The 23,034-nt window shown below is 40.0% G+C and overlaps 1 protein-coding gene across 1 annotated transcript in view; it reads left to right on the top strand.

Annotated features, from left to right (window-relative positions):
• The window catches only part of MYH15 (myosin heavy chain 15), a 147,000-nt gene extending 124,666 nt beyond the window's left edge, over positions 1 to 22,334 (top strand). The window contains exons 37-40 of the mRNA XM_008706610.2: positions 549 to 719; positions 3,541 to 3,645; positions 19,073 to 19,168; positions 20,082 to 22,334. Of these exons, the coding sequence (XP_008704832.2) occupies positions 549 to 719; positions 3,541 to 3,645; positions 19,073 to 19,168; positions 20,082 to 20,405 (696 nt within the window). The 3' untranslated portion in view covers positions 20,406 to 22,334. The remainder of the gene's footprint in view (positions 1 to 548; positions 720 to 3,540; positions 3,646 to 19,072; positions 19,169 to 20,081) is intronic.
• The last annotated feature ends 700 nt before the right edge of the window (positions 22,335 to 23,034 follow it).

Genomic DNA, 23,034 nt, shown 5'->3' with positions numbered 1-23,034 from the left:
GACATCAAGCCCTTGTACACATAGCCAAAGCCAAGAGCAGGCTTCACAAACAAGAATGAACCTTCCTTGTGCCAGATTATTGGCACTGAAAGCACGTGTAGCTGCCAAATTCCTGGAGCCTAAACTTGTTTGCTGTTGTGAATCACAGAATTATCAGAGTGAGATGTGAAAGATTTTCGTAGGCACCCTTCCATACTTGTCCTGGTGCATGATATTACAGGACATGTCCTGGGTTTTGGTCCGTTCAAAGCTGTTGCTTCAGTTGGTCAGCTTTCTTTCGATACAGGTGTTGTGCAGTGTTCACGCAGCACTTCATCTCTGGTCTGTTTCTGCTCCCCCTCACCCAGCTTCTCTGGTAGCTTGATGTCCTCTTGATTGCCATATCGTTAACAAACTCGAGGGTGGCCTGGGTGAAGGACAGAGCGGTGGGAGATTAATACACAGAGGAAGGCATGACATCTAGTCAGAGCATGACCTGAACATCGTGGGTGGAAATGTGAAGGTCAGTTGGCTGCCAGCTCATCTCAGCTCCTTTCTTCCTGTTTTAGTCAGCAAACATATCAGAAGAACTGAAGAAGGAGCAAGACACCAATGCCCACTTGGAGAGGATGAGAAAGAACATGGAGCAGACCATTAAAGACTTACAAAACAGGCTGGATGAAGCTGAACAGAGGGCCGTGATGGGGAATAGAAAGCAAGTCCAGAAACTAGAATCGAGGGTAGGTGTTTGCATGGGTCATCATGGGGCCATGACGACTCCCAATTCAAGGCCTTATTGTCCTGGAATATCGCTCCAAATGTTCCCTATCTCTCTCATCACTTGTGCTTTTAGTACTTCTAGATCACTGAGAGTGTCAGGTCTCAATGTGGTCATTCATTCTTGCTTGACCTTGGGCCATCAACCAAGACTTTTCTTGGACTGGATTAACTCTGCCTTCCCTCTTCCTGCGAGGTGAGAATGCATCTTCTCCCGTTCAGCCACACCGACTCCGGGCTCCCCACAGACAGGGTTACCTGCTATTTCCAGGTGCACCCACGCAGTCTTGCTTCTGTGCCTTTGTTCTTGCTATTGCCTCTGCAGAGAAGGCCCATTTTTTATCTGTCAGGTCAGGGAAAGTGGCAGGGAAACAACTAAATCAAGGATCAAGAAATGCTTAGTGAAGATATAGGAAGGACTGACAGCAACGATATAGCACCTGCCCTTGGGGAGTTTAACAACAAATAGGAAGGTCTCTCTTGAAAATAGGGTATTTAAAACTATTGAATCGATTTCAGTGGATATGTACAAGTTGGGTGACAAATGCTAGAAGGATAGGAAGAATACCTGACTGGGACTTGATGGTTCAGAAGGGCCCCTGAAAAATACGGTATTGCTTTTGCGCATTTATGGTGTATTCATACAGGAGAATTCCAGTGCACATCCGCGGTACCTCCAGCCACTCATGCTGATTAAGAAGGAGTGAGGCAGAGCTCCATGGTAGGTTCTAGAGATCCCATCTAGCAGTACAGCGATGATAACAGGCACAGGTAACAGAGTCTACAAGCTTTTGTGCAAGAGCAGGGGAAATCTAGAAGACAGGTGCACATACACATTTGCTTGTGTTTTCAAAAAGAAGGGGTGACAGGATTAGACAAAAACTAATAAAAATAGCTACCCATAGGAGGAGAACACGGAGATGAAGCTGAGACCTTCTGAATGAACCTCATGCCGTTGTTTTGATTGCAAAATCGTATAAAACATTTACATGCTTCAAAATTAAAAAACAAGTTTAAACCAAAGAGCAGAATAAAACAAATCAATCCCTAAAATGTTAACACAAATGGAAACAACTGAAGCTGACTGTGTATCAAGTTGGGGGGCATAAAACACACAGAAGAATTATTCCCAGTGACTTTTAAACATAGTGCTTTGTGCATCCCTCACGGAGTACATCTAAGGACAAAAGAAAAAAGATCAGCAAATAAAGGAAACCGTACTTGTAGTTTCAAATAACCGTTATCATTACCACTATCAGTAAGACTAGTATAATTCTCTAACCAATAAATATTTAATCTTTATTGTATGAGAACCAAGATTTTTAGTATGAGAAAAAACATACAGGTATAAAATTAAAGAACTTAGAGTATGTCTTTTTTCTCTGATAGAAAAATACAGGAATGATACTGGTATTTCCAATTCAAATTTAAGATTGCAGGATTTAATTTTGTTTCCAATTGCTCTTTCTCCACCATTAAGGCCTAGAACCAGTGCTAACTCAGTAGCAGTGAGCTCCCAACATCGGCTGATAGTAAGGAATTATGATTTTCTTAAAAACATAATCATAATACTATTATCTGTTAGGATTACATAACGAAATATTTACAGGTGAAATTATATGATGTCTAGGATTTGAGGTAATAAAATGATTTTCCCGGAGGAGCTTAATCAACTTCAAAATACACAAATGAGAGAAAAACCTCAGCTTAAAGGGGGCCTCATCGTCTCATGTCTCATCCGATTGAACTATGTATTAGTTCCTCTATGATAGAGGGTGAGAAGATTATTTTAATGGACTCATCTACAAGGCACTTGCACACCTGCTGACTTGCCCTCCTCGAGGAAGAGCAAGGACAGTGTGTCTGAAGTGGAGGGAGGGAGGCGGGGAGTAGGAGATGGGGTCAGACATTCTGGGCGCATTCATGCCTAGGGGCATTAGACTTTGCAATTTTAAAAGGGTAGTCAGGAAGGCCCTGTTGAGAAGGTGGCATTCGTGTCAAGAAGGCGGCAGGGAGAGAGCCAGGGACATCTAGGGGAAGAGAAGGAGCAGCCAACAGCCTTCATCCCTCAACTCTCTACCCCCCGTTCTGTTTTATTTCTCCAATCACTTCTCACCATCGAACAGATTCTATATTTTGCTTTGTGTGTTCCCCCTCATTCAAATGTATGCTCATACAGGGGACAGACTTTTGTTTGTTCTGTTCACTGCCGAATCCCTAGCCTTGGGGTCTGGTGTGTGGCAGGCATAAAATATTTGTTGAATGAATGTTAACTTTGCTTATCGGACTCTGTCAGGCTGCAGGTGGACTGTTGGTCTGTGCTATAGCTCTCCCACAAAACCAGGGCTGTCGGGCAGTGCGTGCCACATATGCCACCTGGCCTCAAGGTCAGGCTTCAGAGAGTCCGCTGAAGACCACGTAGAACACTGTCTGCATCCTTCAAGTGTGCTCTAGCTTATTCCCTGTATACCACCTATGTTCCTACACACGTGTATGTGCGTGATTTGGGGATCCAACAGGAACTTGTCCCTTCTGCCTGGATGAGCCCCTCACAGCCTTCAGAGTTTAAACAGGCCTTTTACAAACCCACACAATTCAGTCACCTCGCTGTGGGTGAGGCGGTGTTCCAGAGAGGCTGCCCTGTTTAACCACGGCCAGGGAGAGTGGCTGCGTCTTTCTTGATGACTTCGCTCTATTGCAAAGGACCGTGCCAGTCGGCACATACGAGGTCACCCTGGCTTGCCGGCTGCCGGCCTGTGGTCTGAGGTCAGGGTCTCATTGCAGGTTCGCGAACTGGAAGGTGAACTGGAGGGCGAAGTCCGTCGCAGTGCCGAGGCCCAGAAGGGAGCCCGCAGGCTGGAGCGATGCGTCAAAGAGCTGGCCTATCAGGTACTCCGGGAATCTGTTGCCTGTTGGGGCGCTGGCGACCCCTGAAACGGCCTTCCAGGCCTCCCGCTCTCTCCGTCTCTGCCCTCTCTCCGCGGTAGACCCCCGCTGACCATCCCGGGGCGGAGGGGGGGCTGCGCTCTTCGGGGTTTGGGTGGGTCCCTTTCCAAGCTCCAGGAAGCAAAATGCGGCGCAAGCGCGATCCCAAGTGCAGAGCTATTTATAGGGCACACGCCGGCTGCCGCGCTCGCACTTGGGGGAAGACGCCTTCCTGCGAGAGGCTGGCTGAGAACGAGGTGTAAATGAGGTGGCTGCCAGAGTCGGGCTGGCTCCGCAGCCGGCAGGTGACACGGGGCCCTGGCGACACCGGAGCTCCTAGTCTCTGGGGGCACAAAGCCTCCGGGCCCCCCCGACAGCTCTGGTGCGCGTGCCGGGGGGCGGTAAGGCGGCAACTGCTAACGACCGGCCTCCCGAGCGCGCAGCGGCTGCTCCTGGGCCTAGCCTCGGTCTCCCGCAAGTCTCCTGCAGGCTTCTCACCCGGAATTAAGGCGTTTCGGAAGCCACAAGAGAATCCTTCCCTTTCATTTTCATCTTCTAACCTGTCTTCCCTTTTCCTCAAGTGGAGGGGGCCATAGATAGAGGCCACGAGAGCAGAGGCGCCGTGTCATGGCCGCGCGGGGGCTCGCGCCTTCCCGGCACACAGTAGGGCCGCATGTTGCGGTCGTTGAGCACGGACACCGGAGGGCCCTTTCTAGCCCGCTCCTGCTGCGGCCCTGGCTTATGCCAGTGCAAAGGCAAATTCACTGCGGCCACCACCCACTTTCACAGCAACTGTGGATCCGCCCGTCCGATTCTGGTCCCTGAGGCCGGAGTCGCTGTTAGAGATGCCGCAGTCTTCCTCCCTTGCAGCAGGAAGGCCAGTGTGGATGAGAAGCACACAGTGTGGATGGATGCTTCAGAAGCATCATCTTGGGCTAATTAAGATGAAATGAGCTACGTGCGCAGCTCTTCTTTACCGAATAAGTGGTTCTTTTCTAAGACGAGTTTGACGCTTCTTTAGTTATCCCGAAACCACGCGGGAGTGAGCCCCTGGTAGGTGCCGCTAGGGAAGCAAGCAGCTGGGGAGCATGAAAGATGTGGCGTTCTACCCATTTTCGGAGAGGGGCGAGGAAGCCACCTATGCTGGGGGAGTAAAATGCGGCTTGTTAATAATGTCTGGGTTTTTCTTCTCTTTATTTTCCTGTGGATTATTCATACATTTTTTCTTGTGAAGACAAGTTCATTACAGAACAAAATACCAAGGCTATACTTTCTTGGTTTTCATTGTCCCAAAGAATGCATTCTTTTTCTATTGTGTTTTATCTTTGTTTCTTCTTAGCAATAGCCTTATTGTTCCCTCATGCATTAGTATGGAGGTATAGTTCATAATTTCTTCCGAGTGTCTGCACGGTGCTTGGAGTGTATCTATTCAATTACACAATGATTTTCTGCCATTAAATCAGATAACACCTACTGAGCACCTATGTCATGCAAGATATTAAGCTAAGCGCTGTAGCTTTAAAGAGACATTAGAGAGCCCTCCACATTCCTTGATATCAGTACCTGATTTTGAAATATCCAAGATAGATGATGACTCAATCCAGTCTGCTCTCCTTTAACATCAAAATAACCACCAGGACTATGAGGCGGGGTGTTTCATGATAGTATATCATTGGAGCCAATTGAAAATGTCATTTTGAAAGGGGCCTAAATATAGTTTTGATTCCTCAGAAAAATCCTCTGGGAATAGCCTACTACATGGGAAAGGGAATCGAGTGTGACCCCAACCACAATCGTTCTATGGCCAGTCCCCATTGAGCATTTGGAAGCTCATCCGATTTTCACTCTCCAGTACCCAGAATAATGTGCTATTATAAAACAGGACATAGGACTAGAACTTAGAACCGTTATAGAAGGTACAGACAGTTTTTCTGCACCCCCCCATCCACCTGCTCCGTTTTATCTTCAACTGCTTTCTATATTCAAGGATCTATGTATAGATGTTATTTAATCCTTACAAATCTAATTACAGATATAGTATCTTCATTTTTAGAGATAAGGAAACAAAATGTGATTTGAGGTAGCTTCTCGGGGAACCAGATGTCAGGATGGAGTTCTGGAAGTACAGGAGATTTATTGAACATCACACCTGGGAAAGACAAAGGCAAGAGCAAGAAGGATCGGGCAGAGAAAGCCTTTAGACCACAGTGCAAGTCTGATACCCGTGAAAGGAAAGAGTGAAGGAAGGAGGCCGGGCCAGGAGCTTCAAATTGCAGAGCACCTCTGAGCAGTCTCCCGCACAAAGATTGCCTGGAAAGGAGCCCCGCGTTGGGCAGAAATGGCCAGATCCTAGTAACTGGTGGGCCCAGGTATTGACTGGGGGCTGCCGGGGAGCAGTGATCTCAGTGTAAATGCTATAGCAGCTCCCAAAGATGCCGCAGCTGGAGGTTTTCAGGTAAGGGCCCGCCTCACAGTTGAATGGCAAGTTCTTCTCTCGAAGGGAAATCTGAGCTGTGCACAACCATGGCTACCCCAGGGTTGAGATGTGAACCTAAGCCTAAAAGAGACTTTGCCTTCTCAAGTGGGAGGGACATCATGGACATCGGCAACCACTGCTAGCCTTCTTCAGTTTTCTTCTTTATGGCTTCCTGGACTACGCAGTAAATTAATGGCCTCAGTAAATCGGTTTGAAGCAATTAAACTGCTCTTGGTTTCAGAACTTCCTATAAACACATAATTCTATGAATCTTCAAATTTCTTATACCTGGGAGGGAGAGGGATGGGCGGATGAAAACAGAATAGATTTTATTGAAAAAATAGAGTTGTCTCATTTCCTTATATCTTGGTCTCTGCCCTAGTAAGCTTAAAATTAGTAATTATATACTATCAGACTATACTTTAAGGTGGGGTGGGGGAGCATTCTAGGCGATAGAAATGGCTCAGTTGAACTTTTATTTCTTTACTTTTATGTATTTATATTGAGATAAAATTGACACGTGACATTGTATTAGTATTAGGTGTACAACATAATAATTTGATGTCTGTTTTCATCGTGAATGATTAATACAAGTTTAGTTAATATCCATCACCACACATAATTACGAATTTTTATTTCTTGAGAACTCTTAAGATTTACTGTCTTAGCAACTTTCAAATATACAGCACTGTATTGTTAACTGTGGTCACCATTCTCAACATTCCACTCCCAGGACTTACTCATCTTATAACTGGAATTTTGTACCTCTTGACCACCTTGACCCATTTTCCCCCACCCCCATCTACCCCTGTCTTTGGCCACTACCAATCTGTTTTTTTGTTTCTGAGTTTGGTTTTTTAGATTTTACATATAGGTAAGATCATATATTACTTGTCTTTCTCTGACTTATTTCACTTAGTATAATGCCCTTAAGGATTACAAATGGCAGGACTTCCTTCTTTTTTATGGCTAAATAATGTCCCATTCTATGTGCAGATACACGTACCCCATTTTCTTCATTTGTTGATCGATACTTAGGTTGTTTGCATGTCTTGCCTACTGTAAATAATGCTGTCATGAACATGGGAATGCAGATATCTTTTTAAGATAGTGATTTTGTTTCCTTCAGATAAATAACCAGAAGTGGAATTGCTGAATCATACGGTAGTTCTATTTTTAATTTTTTGAGGAAACCTCCATAGTGTTTTCCACAGTGGTTGCACCAGTTTGCATCCCCAACAGCAATGCACAAGGGCTCCCTTTTCTCATCAACACTTGTTATTTCTTGTCTTTATGGTGATATCTCATTGTGATTTTGATTTGCATTTTCCTGATGGTGAGTGATGTTGAGCACCTTTTCATGCACCTATTGGCCATATGTATATCTTCTTTGAAAAAATGTCCATACAGATCCTCTGTTCATTTTTTTAAATTTCCAGTATAATTAATGTACAGTGTTATATTAGTTTCAGATATGCAATATACTGATTCAACAATTCTATACATTACTCAGTGTTCACCAAGATAAATGTACTATTAATCCCCTTTATCTATTTTACCCATCCCCCCACCCATTTCCCATCTGGTAACTACTAGTTCTCTATATTTAAGAGTCTGCTTTTCATTTGTCTCTTTTTTTGTTTGCTTGTTTGTTCTGTTTCTTAAATTCCACATATGAGTGAAACCATAGGATATCTGTCTCTCTCTGACCAACTTATTTTACCTAGCATTATACGCTTTAGACCTATCCATGTTGTTGCAAATGGCAAGATTTCATTTTTTATAGCTGAATAATATTCTGTGTATATATACCACTTCTTTATCCATTCATCTTTTTTTTTCTTTTTTAAGATTTTATTTATTTATTTGACAGAGACAGCCAGCGAGAGAAAGAGAGAACACAAGCAGGGGGAGTGGGAGAGGAAGAAGCAGGCTCCTAGTGGAGGAGCCTGATGTGGGGCTCGATCCCAGAATGCTGGGATCACACCCTGAGCCAAAGGCAGATGCTTAACGACTGTGCCACCCAGGTGCCCCTATCCATTCATCTTTTGGTGGACACTTGGGTTGCTTCCATATTTTGGCTATTGAAAATAATACTGCAGGGGCGCCTGGGTGGCACAGCGGTTAAGCGTCTGCCTTCGGCTCAGGGCGTGATCCCGGTGTTGTGGGATCAAGCCCCACATCAGGCTCCTCTGCTATGAGCCTGCTTCTTCCTCTCCCACTCCCCCTGCTTGTGTTCCCTCTCTCGCTGGCTGTCTCTATCTCTGTCAAATAAATAAATAAAATCTTTAAAAAAAAAAAAGAAAATAATACTGCAATAAGCATAGTGGTGCATATATCTTTTTGAATTAGTGTTTTCATATTCTTCGGGTAAATACCCAGTAGTAGAATTACTGGATCATATGGTAATTATTTTTTGAGGAACCTCCCTACTGTTTTCCACAGTGGCTGCACCAGTTTGCATTCCCACCAACAGTGCATGAGGGTTCCCATTTCTCTACATCTTGGCCAACGCTTGTTTCTTGTTGTCTTTCTTTTTTCTTTTAGCCATTCTGATAGGTATGAAGTGATATCTCATAGTTGTTTTGATTTGCATTTCTCTGATCGTTAATGATGTTGAACATTTTTGCATGTTTCTGTTCCCCAGCCCTTTTTCCGAATCATATTTTTTGTTTTCTGTTTTGTTCTGTTTTGCTATTCAGTTGTATGCGTTCTTTGTGTATCTTGGATATTAATCCCTTATGAGGTTTAGGATTTAAAAATATTTCCTCCTATTCCATGGGTAGCCTTTTCATTTTTTTGACTGATTCCTTTGCTGTATGGAAGTATTTTAGTTTGCTGTAGTCCCACTTAACTTATTTTTGCTTCTGTTCCCTTTGTTTTTGCTGCCAAATCCAAATTTCATAGCCAAGACCAATTTTGAGGAGCTTATCCCATGTTTTCTTCTAAGAGTTTTATAGTATCATGGTTTCTTTCACATCCGACATTTAAGTCTTTAAGCCGTTTTGAGCTAATTTTGTGTATGGTATAAGAAAGTGGTCTAGTTTCATTCTTTTGACTGTGGCTGTCCAATTTTCCCAACACCATCTATTAAAGAGACTCTCCTTGTATATTCTTAGCTCCTTTGTCATAAATTAATTGATCATATATATGTGGGTTTATTTCTGGGCTATTTTGTTTCATTTATCTATGTGTCTGTTTTTATGTCAATACCATACTGTTTTGATTACTACAGCTTTATAATTTTGAAATCAGGAAGCATGATGCACTGAGTTTTCTTCTTTTTCAATTTCTTTGGCTATTTGGGGTCTTTTGTGGTTCCATACAAATTTTAAAATTGTTCTATGTCTGTGAAAAATGCAATTGAAATTATGATAGGCATTGCACTGAAACTGTAAATTGCTATGAGTAATATGAACATTTTAATATTAATTCTTCCAGTCCATGAGCATGGAATATCTTTCCATTTTATTTGTGTCATCTTAAATTTCTTTCATCAATATCTTATAGTTTTCAGGTCACAAGTCTTTCATCCCTTTGGTTAAATTTATTCCTATTTTATTCTTTTTGGTGCATTTGTAAATGAGATTGTTTTCTTTCTTTTAAGATTTATTTATTTTAGAAAGAGAGCACAAGCAGGGTTAGGGGCAGAGGAAGAGAGAGACAAGCAGACTCCCTGCTGAGTGGGGAACCCGACTCAGAGTTCAATCCCAGGATCCTGAGGTCATGACCTGAGCTGGAATCAAGAGTCAGATGCTTAACTGACTGAGGTGCCCCAGGATTGTTTTCTTAATTTCTCTTTCTGATAGTTCACTGCTAGTGTACAGAAGCACAAGTGATTTCTGTATGTTGATTTTATATCCTGCAATTTTACTGACTGTTTATTATTTCTTATGGTTTTTGGTGGAGTCTATAGGGTTTTTTGTTTTGTTTTGTTTTGTTTTGTTACATATGCTGTTATATTATCTGGAAATCAGGACAGTTTTACTTCTTCCTTTCTGATTTGAATGCCTTCTGTCTTTTTCTTGCCTAATTGCTTTGACTGGGACATCCAGCAATATGTTGAATAAAAGTGGTAAGAGTAGGCATCTTTGTCTTGTTTCTGATCTGAGGAAAATCTCAGTTTTTCTCCATTGAGAATGATATTAGCCCTGGGTTTTTTATATACAGCCTTTATTATCTTGAGATAAAACCCTCTATAACCACGTTGTTGAGAGGTTTTATCATGAGTTGATGTTGAATTTTGTCAAATGCTTTTTTGGCAATGTATTGAGATGATCATATGATTTCTGTCCTTCACTTAGTTCATGAAGTGTATCACATTGATTTGCAGATGTCGAACCATCTTTGCACCCTTGGAATAAATCTAAAATAAATCCAAAATAAATTCGATCATGGCATATGATCCTTTTAATGTATCGTTAAATTCAGTTTACTAATACTTTCTTGAGGATTTTTGTATCTATGTTCATCAGGGATACTGGTCTGTAGTTTTCTTTATTTCTTTCCTCTCTCTTTCTTTCTTATGGTTTCATATCAGGGTAATGCTGACCTTGTAAAAGGTGTTTGGAAGTGTTCCCTGTTCTTCAGTTTTGGAAAGGAATTTGGGAAGAATTGGTATTAATTCTTCTTTAAACATTTGAAAGAATTTACCAGTGAAAACATCTGGTCCTGGACTTTTATTTGTTGGGAAGGTTTTTATTATTAATCCAATTGCCTTACTAGTAATCAGTCTGTTCAGTTTTTTTTCCCCCTGTATTGAGGCTTATCTATTTATTTATTTATTTTTAACATTTTATTTTATTTTTCATCATAATAAGTGTACTCTTTAATCCCCATCCCCTAATTCCCCAATCCCTCCACCCACCTCCCCTCTGGTAACCATCTGTTTGTTCTCTATAGTTAAAAGTCTGTTTCTTGGTTTGTCTCTCTCCCCTTTTTTTTTTTTTTTACTCATTTATTTTGTTTCTTAAATTCCACATATGAGTAAGATTATATGGTTTTGGTCTTTCTCTGATTGACTTATTTCACTTAGCATTATACTCTCTAGTTCTGTCGATGTTGTTGTAAATGGCAAGATTTCATTCTTTTTTATGACTGAATAATATACCAATAATATGGCTGAATACACACACGCGCACACACACACACCCCATATCTTCTTTATCCATTCATGTGGGCTGCTTCTATAGTTTGGCTATTATAAATAATGCTACACCAAACATAGGGGTGCATGTATCCCTTTGAATTAGTATTTTTGTACATTTTGGGTAAATATCCAGTAGTGCAATTCCTGAATCATAGGCTATTTCTATTTTCAACTTTTCGAGGAAACCCCATACTGTTTTCATAATGGCTCCACCAATTTGCATTCCCACCCACAATGCAAGAGGGTTCCTTTACGTCCACATCCTTGCCAACGCTTGTTATTTCTTGTGTTTTTTATTTGTTCAGATTTTCTATTTTTTCATGATTCAGTCTTGGAAGGTTGTATGTTCTAAGGATGTATCAATTTCTATTAGGTTGTCCAAAATTTTAGCATATAGTTGTTTATAATAGTTTCTTATGATCCTTTGCATTTCTGTGGTATCACTTGTAATGACTTCTCTTTCATTTCTAATTTTATTTGAGTCCTCACTCTTTTTTCTTGGTGAGTCTAGCTAAAAGTCTATCAATTTTGTTTATTTGAAATTTTGCTATTGTTGTTGAAGTATAGGTGACATAGAATGTTATATTAGTTTCATGTGTACAACATAGTGATTTGACACCTCTAGATGTTACACTATGTTCTCCACAAGTGTAGCTACTCTCTGCCACCATATAATGCTAATACAATACCATTGGCTATTTTCCCTATGCTGTGCCTTTCATCCCATGACTTATTCATTGCAAAAATGGAAGCCTGTACTTTTCACTCCCCTTACCTCTTTTGCCCATCTCTCACCACCACCACTGGCAACCACCAGTTCTCTGTATTTAAGATTCTGGTTTTGCTATTTTTGTTAGTTTCTTCATTTTGCTTTTTAGATTACACATGTAAGTGAAATCATATGGCATTTATCTTTCTCTGGCTTATTTCCCTTAGCATAATACCCTTTGGGTCCATTAATGTTGCTGCAAATAGTAAGATTGCATCCTTTTTATGGCTGAGTAATATTCTGTTACACACACACACACACACACACACACACACACACACACATCTTCTTTTTCCATTCATCCGTGTGTGGACACAGGTTGTTTCCAAATCTTGGCTATTGTAAATAATGCTGCAATAAACATAGGGGTGCATATATCTTTGCAGATTGTGTTTTGTATTCTTCAGGTAAATACCCAGTAGTGGAATTACTGGATTGCATGGTATTTCTATTTTTGATTTTTTGAGAAACCTCCATACTGTTTTCCATAGTGGCTACACCAATTTACATTCCCACCAATAGTGCACAAAGGTTCTTTTTTCTCCACATCCTTGCCAACACGTTTCTTGTGTTTTTGATTTTAGCCATTCTGACAGGTGAAAGGTGATATCTCCTTGGGGTTTTGATTTGCATTCCACTGGTGATTAGTGATGTTGAGCATCTTTTCTTATGTCTGTTGGCCATCTAATCTATATGCCTTCCTTGAAAAATGTCTGTTAGGTCCTCTGCCCATTTTAAAATCAGATTATTTGGGGTTTTGGTATTAAGTTCTGTAAGTTCTTCATAAATTTTGGATATTAACCCCTTAGCAGATATAACATTTGCAAATACATTCTCCCATTCAGTAGGTGGTCTTTTTGTTTTGTCGATGGTTTCCTTTGCTGTGCAAAAGCTTTTTAGTTTGCTATAATCCCAATAGTTTATTTGTGCTTTTGTTTCCCTTGCCTAAGGAGACATACCCATTAAATAAATAAATAAATTACTTAATTAATTAAAAGAAAAGGAGACATATCCATAAATATGTTGCTAAGGCTGATGTCCAAGAGATTACTGCCTATGTTTTCTTCTAGGAGTTTTATGGTTTCAGGTCTCACATTTAAGTCTTTAATACATTTGGAGTTTATTATTGTGTATGATGTAAAAAAGTGGTCCAGTTTCATTCTTTTACATGTAGTTGTCCAGATTTCCCAGCACCACTTAGTGAAGAGACTGTCTTTCTTTATTGTATATTCTATCAGCCTTTGTCATAAATTAACTGACTATACAGGTTTAAGTTTATTTGGGGGCTCTCTATTCTGTTCAATTGATCTATGTGTCTATTTTTATGCCAATACCACACTGTTTTATTATGACTTTATAGTATATCTTGAAATCTGAGAATGTTGTAGCTCCAGTTTTGTTCTTTCTCAAGATTGCTTTGGCTATTTGGGGTCTTTTGTGGTTCTACAAATTTTAGTATTATTTGTTCTAGATCTGTGAAAAATACTATTGTTATTTTGATAAGGAGTACATTGAATCTGTAGAATTGTTTTCTTAATTTATCTTTCTGCTACTTCATTATTAGTGTATAGAAAAGGGGCGCCTGGGTGGCACAGCGGTTAAGCGTCTGCCTTCGGCTCAGGGCGTGATCCCAGCGTTATGGGATCGAGCCCCACGTCAGGCTCCTCCGCTATGAGCCTGCTTCTTCCTCTCCCACTCCCCCTGCTGTGTTCCCTCTCTCGCTGGCTGTCTCTATCTCTGTCGAATAAATAAATAAAATCTTTAAAAAACAATTAGTGTATAGAAAAGCAACAGATTTGTGTATATTAATTTTGTATCTAGCAACTTTACTGAATTCATTTATTCATTTCTTCTAGGTTATCCAATTTTTTGGCATATTTATAATTTATAGTAGTTTCTTATGATCCTTTGTATTTATGTGGCATCAGCTGTAATGTCTCCTTTTTCATTTCTAATTTTATTTATTTGAGTCCTCTCTCTTTTTTTCTTGGTGAGTCTAGTTAAACATTTATCAATTTTGTTTATCTTTTAAAAAAAAACAGCTCTCAGTTTCATTGGTCTTTTCTATTGTCTTTTTAGTCTTTACTTCATTTATTTTCATTCTGATCTTTGTTATTTCCTTTCTTCTAGTAACTTAGGTCTTTGTTTTTTCTTCTAGTTCCTTAAGGCATGAAGTTAGATTGTTTATTTGAGATCATTCTTAATTTCTTAATGTGGATATTTATTACTATGAACTTCCCTCTTAGAACTGTTTTTGCTGTATTGCATAAGTTTTGGTATGTTGTATTTCCATTTTCATTTGCCTCAAGGTATTTTTTTAATGGAAAAAAAGTAAGTTTATTTTGATAAGAGGTAAAATCCACAATGAAGAAAATAGAGGTACAAACTTTCATGTGAAGAACAATATAACATCAAAGTATTTTAAAGAACAACTTTTTGTTTTGTTTTAGTTTCAGAGGTAGAATTTAGTGATTCATTAGTTGCATATAAGCCTCAAGGTATTTTTTTTTTTTTGGTATTTTTAATTTCTCTTTTGATTTCTTCTTTGGCCCATTGGTTGTTTAGTGGTGTTGTTTAATCTTCATATATTTGAATTTTCCAGTATTTTTTTTTCTTATAATTTCAGTTTCACACTGTTGTGGTCAGAAAAGATACTTGATATGATTTAATCCTTTTCAATTTAGTAAGACTTGTTTTGTGAACTAACATCTGATCTATTCTGAGGAATGTTATATGCATGCTTGAGAATAATGTGTATTCTGTTGCTTTTGGTTAGAATGTATACAGTCTGTTAAGTCCATCTGTTCTAATGTTTTGTTTAAAGACTATGTTTCCTTAGTTATTTTCTGTCTGTATGATCTATCTATTGATGAAAACTGGGTATTAAAGTCCCCTACTATTTTTGAATTGCTGTTTATTTCTCCCTTTGGGTCTGTTAATATTTGCTTTATGTATGTAGATGTTCCTATATCGGTATAGATGTTTACCAGTGCTATCTACCCTCCCGTTGGTTTGACCCCTTTATCATTATATAATGACCTTTGTCTCTTATTGAGATCTTTGTCTTAACATCTGTTTTGTCTGATAGAAGTGTAGCTATCCCACCTTCATTTTGGTTAACATTTGCAGGGAATATCTTGTTGCATTCCTTCACTTGTAGTCTGTGTGTGTCTTTAGATCTGAAGTGAGTCTCTTGTAGACAGCAGGTAGATGAGTCTTGTTTTTTTATCCATTCAACTACTTTGTCTTTTGATTGGAGAATTTGGTCCACTTATATTTCAAGTGATTATTGATTGGGATGTACATAATTGCCAGTTTGTTAGTTTTCTGGCTATTTTGTAATTCTTGTGTTCCTTTCTTCTGCTCTGGCTTTCTTTGTGATTTGATGATTTTCTGTAGTATAGTTACATTCCTTTCTCTTTGTCTTGTGTACCTACTGTAGGTTTTTGTATCTACTGTATCTATTGTAGATTTTTGCTTTGTGGTTACCATGAGGCTTACATAAAACAACCTGTATTTATAGTAGTCTATTTTAAGCTTCAGTAGGGATGCATTCTAAAACTCTGAATTTTTACTCTCCTCCCTGCCCACATTTTATTTATTTTTTTGATGTCACTATTTACATATTTTTATCTTGTGTGTTCATTAACAGATTTTGAAATTAGTTATTTTTACTGCTTTTGTCTTTTAGCCTTCATAGTAGATATATAAGTGATTTACTCACCACCATTACAGCATATTATGAATTTTATGTGTTTATCTTTACCAGTGAGATTTATGTTTTGTCTTTACCAGTGAGATTTATATGTTCATTTTCCTGTTACTTATTAGTGCCCTTTCATTTCAGCTTATTGAAGTCCCCTTAACATTTATTGTACGGCCAGTCTAATGATACTGAATGCCTTCAGGTTTTGCCTGTCTGGAAAACTGTTTATCTCTCTTTCAGTTCTGAAGGACAACTTTGCCAGGTAGAGTATTCTTGTTTGGTNGGTTTTTTTTTTTTTTTTCTTTTTCTTCAGTCTTCGAATGTATTATACCATTTCCTACTGGCCTGGAAAGGTTTTGCTGAAAAATCTGCTTATACAGTCCTATGGGGTTTCCCTTATATGTAACAAGTTGTTTTCTCTTGCTACTTTTAAGATTCTCTCCCTGTCTTTCACAATTTAATATTTCATGTTTTGATGTGGGCCTCTTTGGGTTCATTTTATTTGGAAATCTCTGAACTTCCTGGATCTGGATGTCTGTTTCTTTCCCCAGGTTAGGGAAGTTTCCCGCCATTATTTTTTTTCAAAATTTTTATTCCCCTTTCTCTCTTTATTCTCCTTCTGGGACCCCTGTAGTGTAAATATTAGTTTGCTTGATGTTCTCCTATAAGTCTTTTAAGCTATCTTCACTCTTTTTTCATTCTTTATCTTTTTACTGCTCTGAGATGAATTCCACTGCCCTGTCTTCAAGTTCACTGATCCTTTCTTCTGCTTCACTTAGTCTGGTGTTGAACCTCCCTATTGTACTTTTCAGTCCACTTACTGTATTCTTCATCACTGTGATTCTGTTTGGTACTTTCTTATATTTTCTGTCTCGTTGTTGAAATTTTCCTTTTGTTCATGCGTTGTTCTGAGCTTGGTGAGCACCTTTATGACCATTATTTTGAACTCTTTATCAGGTAAACCACTTACCTCTTTTTCTGAGATTTTATTTTGCTCTTTTGTTTGGAGCATATTCCTCCGTTCCTTCATTTTCTTTTCCTCTCTGAACTGACTTCTTTTTTTTTTTAAAGATTTTATTTATTTATTCGACAGAGATAGAGACAGCTAGCAAGAGAGGGAACACAAGCAGGGGGAGTGGGAGAGGAAGAAGCAGGCTCACAGTGGAGGAGCCTGATGTGGGGCTCAATCCCACAACGCCAGGATCACGCCCTGAGCCGAAGGCAGACGCCTAACCGCCGTGCCACCCAGGCGCCCCTCTGAACTGACTTCTATGCATTACATAAAACAGATACCTTTCCCAGTCTCAGCTGAGTGGGCCAATGTAGGAGATTATCTTTATTGTTCAATACTTCTCTAACTTTTCATTGTTTCCAAAATCTTTGTGATTGCCCAAGCAGTCTTCTTTGTTCTTAGTGGCTCCCAATAGTTGAGGATGTCCTAGCATATTAGCATCCCAAATAGGAGGATCTCAGTACCTAGATGCAGGCTGACTGGAAACTGGATCCTCAGGTAGGAGCTTTTAAAATATGCAAAGATACCTCTTCTAGGGGAAGACTGGGAGATGGACATTTCTGTCTATTTTTGTGCTGAGCCTTGGGGTGCTAGCCGTTTAAGAACTGTTTATTTGCTACCATCCCATTGATTCTGTGAACACAAACCCTGCTGGCCACCAGAGCCAAGCTATCAAGGGTTGTATCTTCTGGGCAGAGTTACAAAATTCAGGGCACCAGATCTGTGCATAAGCTCCTTTCTCAACAGCATCAGCAAGCTAGGGTAGGACAGATGGAGAGTAGAAAGCTGACCCCCACCAGCTTCCCAGTCTCTGGGGAAGATTGCAGTCAGTCCCTTGATGTATGTTAAATTAGAAGCCAACTCCTCAGCCACAGCTACTAAAATAAATGAATTGGTCTCTTTTACAGAATGATGGCATTTCAGTATGCTGCTTCTATACTGTGCCATGGCAGGGGAAGGGGCAGTTGGTTAAGCAGTTTTTGTTTGTTTGTTGCAGTCCTATGGGACCCATGAACATAAATCTCACTGGCCACCAGAGCCATGCCTTCATGGGGTATTCCCTGGGCAGCAGCTACAAAACTAGGATGCCAAACATGCACAAGCTCCTTTCTGAGAGATATCAGAAACCTAGAGTGAGGCAGAGGGCAAGTGTGAATATGATGCCTATTTGCCTCTCCAGCCTCTGGAGAGTATTGCAGTTGCCCCTTTTTGTGTTTTAAATTAGAAGCCTGACCCTAGACTGCAGCTACTAAGATAAGCCTCTTTCATGGAAATACTGGGTGTTTCTATCTATTGCCTCTGTGCTGTTTTGGGGAGAGGGTAGACACTGACTGAACTTACAGAGGCGGGAATAAGCAGGAGAGCTGTGAGGTAATAAGAGATGAGCCTAGTTGGAGTGGAGGAGGTTTGTGGGAGGCAGTGGAAGGTAGGTGGAAAGACCGTGAAAGTCACCAAAGGTGTTGACATTTGATGAAATAGGTAAGATGAAAATTGAGCAGCAGGGGTAGGTGTTAAGTCAGTATCTCAACCATCAGCCAGTTGAGATGTACTTTTGGGAAGCTCAACAGCTCCAAAATGGAGATACTCTACTTAAAAGGGGATAGGAAAGTAGAGGACGTGCAGTCCCTTGCCTGCCTGCCTGCCTCTCCCCTCCTGTTTCCTCAGAATACTCAAGGCTCTGTAGAGCACAGTTGAGAAACACTATCTTAGATTTCCTTTCTCTAGCCCAAGCCTGGATTGCAATGGAAGCAATGAGAATGTACACACCAACATCCCCAAAGCTCATAGAATTTTCCTATCTTTGCTGATGCCCACACCAGAATTCCAGAAAACTTACCTTTTCTATAGTTTCATTTTCCAAAACTAAAAGTCAATTAGAAAGTTTAAGGGAAGAGTTGGTTTGATTAGTGAGAGGGGAAGATTGGTTTCTAGTTTTGCACATGCAGCTTTTGTAACAATGGTACTTCATTCCTACTGAGAAACCACAGGCAGGTGTAGCTTGGTTAGTTTGGGAGGGCTGCTGACCAAATTGAAACTAGCGGCTTTAACTTCTATTTCAGCAAAGGCTAGTGGAGTTCTATGATGGATCAGGAGAAAGGACTGTCAGTGCTCAGAGCTGTGTTAATTTCTCAAAACTTGGGATAAATAATGTTAGACCCATTTTTCAAATCACAACTCAAATATGTTGTTTAATAAAGTTTCCTAAATCTTATTTTCTCATGAGGCAACTCCCAATGTAGACTGCTGGATCATTCAAATCACATACCTATGCATTTCAGGCAGAGGAAGACAAGAAAAATCTGAGCAGGATGCAGACTCGGATGGATAAGCTTCAGCTACAAGTACAAAGTTACAAGCAGCAAATGGAGGCAGCAGTAAGTTCCTGGGGCTGTTGCAGTCTCACGGATTTCCCAGTAGTTGTTTTTGATTAATGGAGATAGGTAAGCACTTTGTCTAGAGAGGACCAGCTCAGCTTAAAGTCTGCTCATTCTCTAGTTTTTCTCAAACTAGAATTGTCACTTATGCTCAAAAAATTACTTTTCCTTCCAGGGACCCGGAGCTCTTACCCTCAACCTTGTGGTTCTACTCAAACATGTGCATTGCAAGAAATGAGTCCAGTAACACATGGTGTTGTATAGGGATGGTGAATTTTTTATCACGTAGTCACCCTGGGGCCTTCCTCACCCCAAAATCTTGGGTGAGCATAAATGTGACTCACAGTCCTTTTTCCTGATGAGCCTGGACATAACTGTGGCCCAAACTACCATCATTTAAAATGTACTTGCCAACCCTGGGTTAATAGCCATAGCTACATAGACTGTAATTCATAAGTGCCATATATATTGATTTATACCTCGTATCTTTTGAGGGGTTTTGAATTATTTCAATGATTCAGGCTAAAACACTGGTAGGTCTAAAAATTGCCTGTTGACCTGTATAATTTTTAAAGATAAACCTCCTCTACTCAAAGGTAAACTAGGATATTTAACTGATTATGAAACAATTGTGGTTTTTCTTACATGTAACATGCCTGTGAAAGCCATACCACATCCAATTAGTGGAACATGCTGAGCAGGTTCTAAATTTCCAGAGAACAATGGTTATAAAAATGGATCTCATGCCTGTTAGAAAGTCTGAATCCTTATATATCATACCAAAATATATTCTGTTCAATACTCAGAAGTTTAGATTCCTTTCACACATTTTTCAACTTTTTCATGTCAAAGCAGAAAAAATGACTATGTAGGCACAGGGATATTTTTTCATTTTTTTTTTTTATTTTTATAGGAAGCACAAGCCAGTCAATATCTTTCCAAGTATAAGAAGCAGCAACATGAGTTGAATGAAGCTAAGGAAAGGGCAGAGATAGCAGAAGCTCAAGTCAATAAGCTCAAGATCAAAGCAAAAGAGTTTAGAAAAAAGGTATGTCAGATATTCAACTTTGTTGTAATTCTTGATGTGTGTGTGTTTAGAACTCATGTCATCACACAGAGCAGTAGAACAAGAAGTTATTTTTTAAAAGACTTTAAAGAGAAAAAACAAAAAGTGCGTTCTGCTAAAGTCTTCCCATATTTACTTTATTTTCCTTGTGCAGGTAATATGCAGTGCTAAGCATTTGAGTGGGATGTACATTGTATTTATACTTCTCAAATGCTTAATTCCAGGTGAACTTGTGGGCTCTCAGTTCCAGGTCCTAGATTCATTTGTGTAGAGGAGTCGGGAGTCCAGAGAGCAAAGATTATTTTAAAAGCACCCATGGATCTGCTTGAAAATGAGTTTAAGTCTTTCTACGTTGATAAGTACATGACTTTATACTGGATCAGTATGGAGAGCGGGGTGGTGAGGTTTAAAGTTGAGGCAGTGGAGAATAAATGTGCCTGTCCTCTCTAGCTTTCTGCTTTATCCCTCATTCTGTCCTAAAACAAGGGGAAGGGGTATTTCCATATCTGTGGTTCTCAACACTACTATTCAGATCCCAGAGTAGGGGTTGCCACCCTAACTTTACTAGCAAAGTGGCAGCATGACAAAGACCACTGAACTGTAGGCTTGTCAGGGTCAGTGTCTGTTCAGGCTGCTATAACAGAATGCCAGAGACAGGGTGACTTATAAACAACAAACATTTCTCAGTTCTAGAGGCTGGGCAGTCTGGGATCACGGGCTGGCAGATTTAGTGCCTGATGGGGCCACTTCCTCATAGACAACACTTTTCTCACTGTGTCCTCACATAGTAAAAGGTGTGGGAGGAAGAAGCAGCTCTCTGGGGATTTTTTTAGAAGGCACTAATCCTATTCACAAGAACCTCATCCTCATGACGTAAAGGCTCCATCTCCTAACACCATTCGACATATGAATTTGGGGGTTATAAAAACAAAATAGGAAGCCATAGCTTTCATATTGAGATTTCCCACAAACAGGGTTTTTTAATGAGGTCTGGCTTTAGGAGAAATGAATTAAAGGACATTGGATAATGCTCCATTAGCTGCCCTTTATGGAATGCCTACAAAGCACTTAACACAGTGTCTAGCACAAATAGGTACCATTTCATTTTAAAAAATTCTTATTGTAAGTGAATTACTAACAACTCTGCAAGATAAGTAGATAGGGTTGTCCATAATACACACTACCTGAAAGGAGGTCAAAATTATCTCTTTTGAAGGAGAATCTAAAAGTTGGTTATATTGAATATACTTAGATCTAAATATGAGAAACATGAGTCATTGGCACACTCTAGAGATTTCTTTTTGTTGCTTGAATATTGTCTCAGGGATAAGGCCTATGAGCAGAGGTCCAGTTAAGTGGTTTGAACTCTGCCCTCAATTTGAGAAGGGTCATGGCACTGGATTTGGGGTCTTAGAGGCATCAACTCCATATAATGGTTTTGTTTAGGGAAATGCCTCACGTGTGTTATGCTTGCACTCAGCTGGAGGAGGTCAAAAGGACTGCAAAACATATGCAATGTATTCGACTTTGTCACAGTTATTTCCAACAAAGAATAAAATGAGTGAAGCAGAAATTGCTTCTGAGAGGCCTGAGAGGACTAGGAAAACCATCTTTGGCAGTGCAATGATTAATTGTTTCCCATTCTCAGAAGGAAAGCCTGAAAAATCTCTCAACTGTCCTAAGCTAAGTGAAAAGGTTTTCTGATAGAATTGGGTGTCTGTCTGGGCTGTGGATCCAATTGGTGATGTAGCCACAGTCTTTCCCTCGTGGGGCCTTTTGTAGAGGGCGCTGCCTTCACCGGCAAGGCTAGGCAGGCAGAAAATTGAGAGTGCCCAAGCACGTCCTTCAGATGAATTACCTGTGTCTGCTTTCTGTAATGCACATAATTGCCTCAATTCCCTGCATCCCTTTGAAGCTAATGAGGAGTTGGCTAAGGCCTGCTTACTCTGGGAAGGACCGGGCTTGGTTCTGGGTGTGTGTGGCACTGATGAAAGTCACATGAATCTCACGGAGCACACTCATATTCTGTTTTTCAGGCTCATGAAGAATAAGAAGAAGTCCTTTGCTTATCAAGGACAGGGGCTGGACACGTACAAGGATGGTACCATTAAGTTTTCAGCCATTTAAGTTGCATTTGAAACAGTATTTTTAAAAAAACATGTTGCATTTTTAAAATTTTGCTGCATTTTAAAAACCTGTTGCTTTTGAAACAAGCATTTAAAAAATATTTATGTGGTATGGAAAGCAGTTTAAACAAGGTGACTAGAAAATGTAATAGAGTATCTTTGCTTCCAAGGTTAATGGGATTTTTCAGATCCTCAAATACAAGTAAACATTTTACATAAAAGATTAAGAATCATTTAACTTTTGAAGTTAAAAAAATGAATACCTGGGGTTTTTTGTCCATATTGCCTCTTAATGAGTAATATTTATAGAAGACATGGGCCACGAGGCCTAGGGTATGTTGATAAATTGCTATTACTAAAGTTAATGAATTTTGCTTGACTGTTTTTAGCCACTAATGGTAGGAGTTGATAAACTTTCCTCTTAGCACTGTGATGTACATATCGTCACAGGCACTTAGAATTTGTAGATTAAATCCTCCCCGTCTCTGCCTAGGTAGGCTACATGTTGGTGCAGCTTTTCAGCACTGAAGCAGCCTCTCACACAGACAGTTGAGTGATAGTTGGGATGCTGACTTTGTGTTGTGCCACTGTCACTAGGCAGGATTTCCTTTCTCTCTGTGGTTCTGGATTAGAGTTGGTCACAAGAGAAATTTTCACCAGATTTGAGAGGGAGA

Source organism: Ursus maritimus, unplaced genomic scaffold (genome assembly GCF_017311325.1).
Source record: "Ursus maritimus isolate PB19 unplaced genomic scaffold, ASM1731132v1 scaffold_4, whole genome shotgun sequence".
NCBI lineage: Eukaryota > Metazoa > Chordata > Mammalia > Carnivora > Ursidae > Ursus > Ursus maritimus.
Note: the sequence above shows the minus strand (reverse complement) of the source record. Positions and strands in the feature narration are given on the sequence as shown.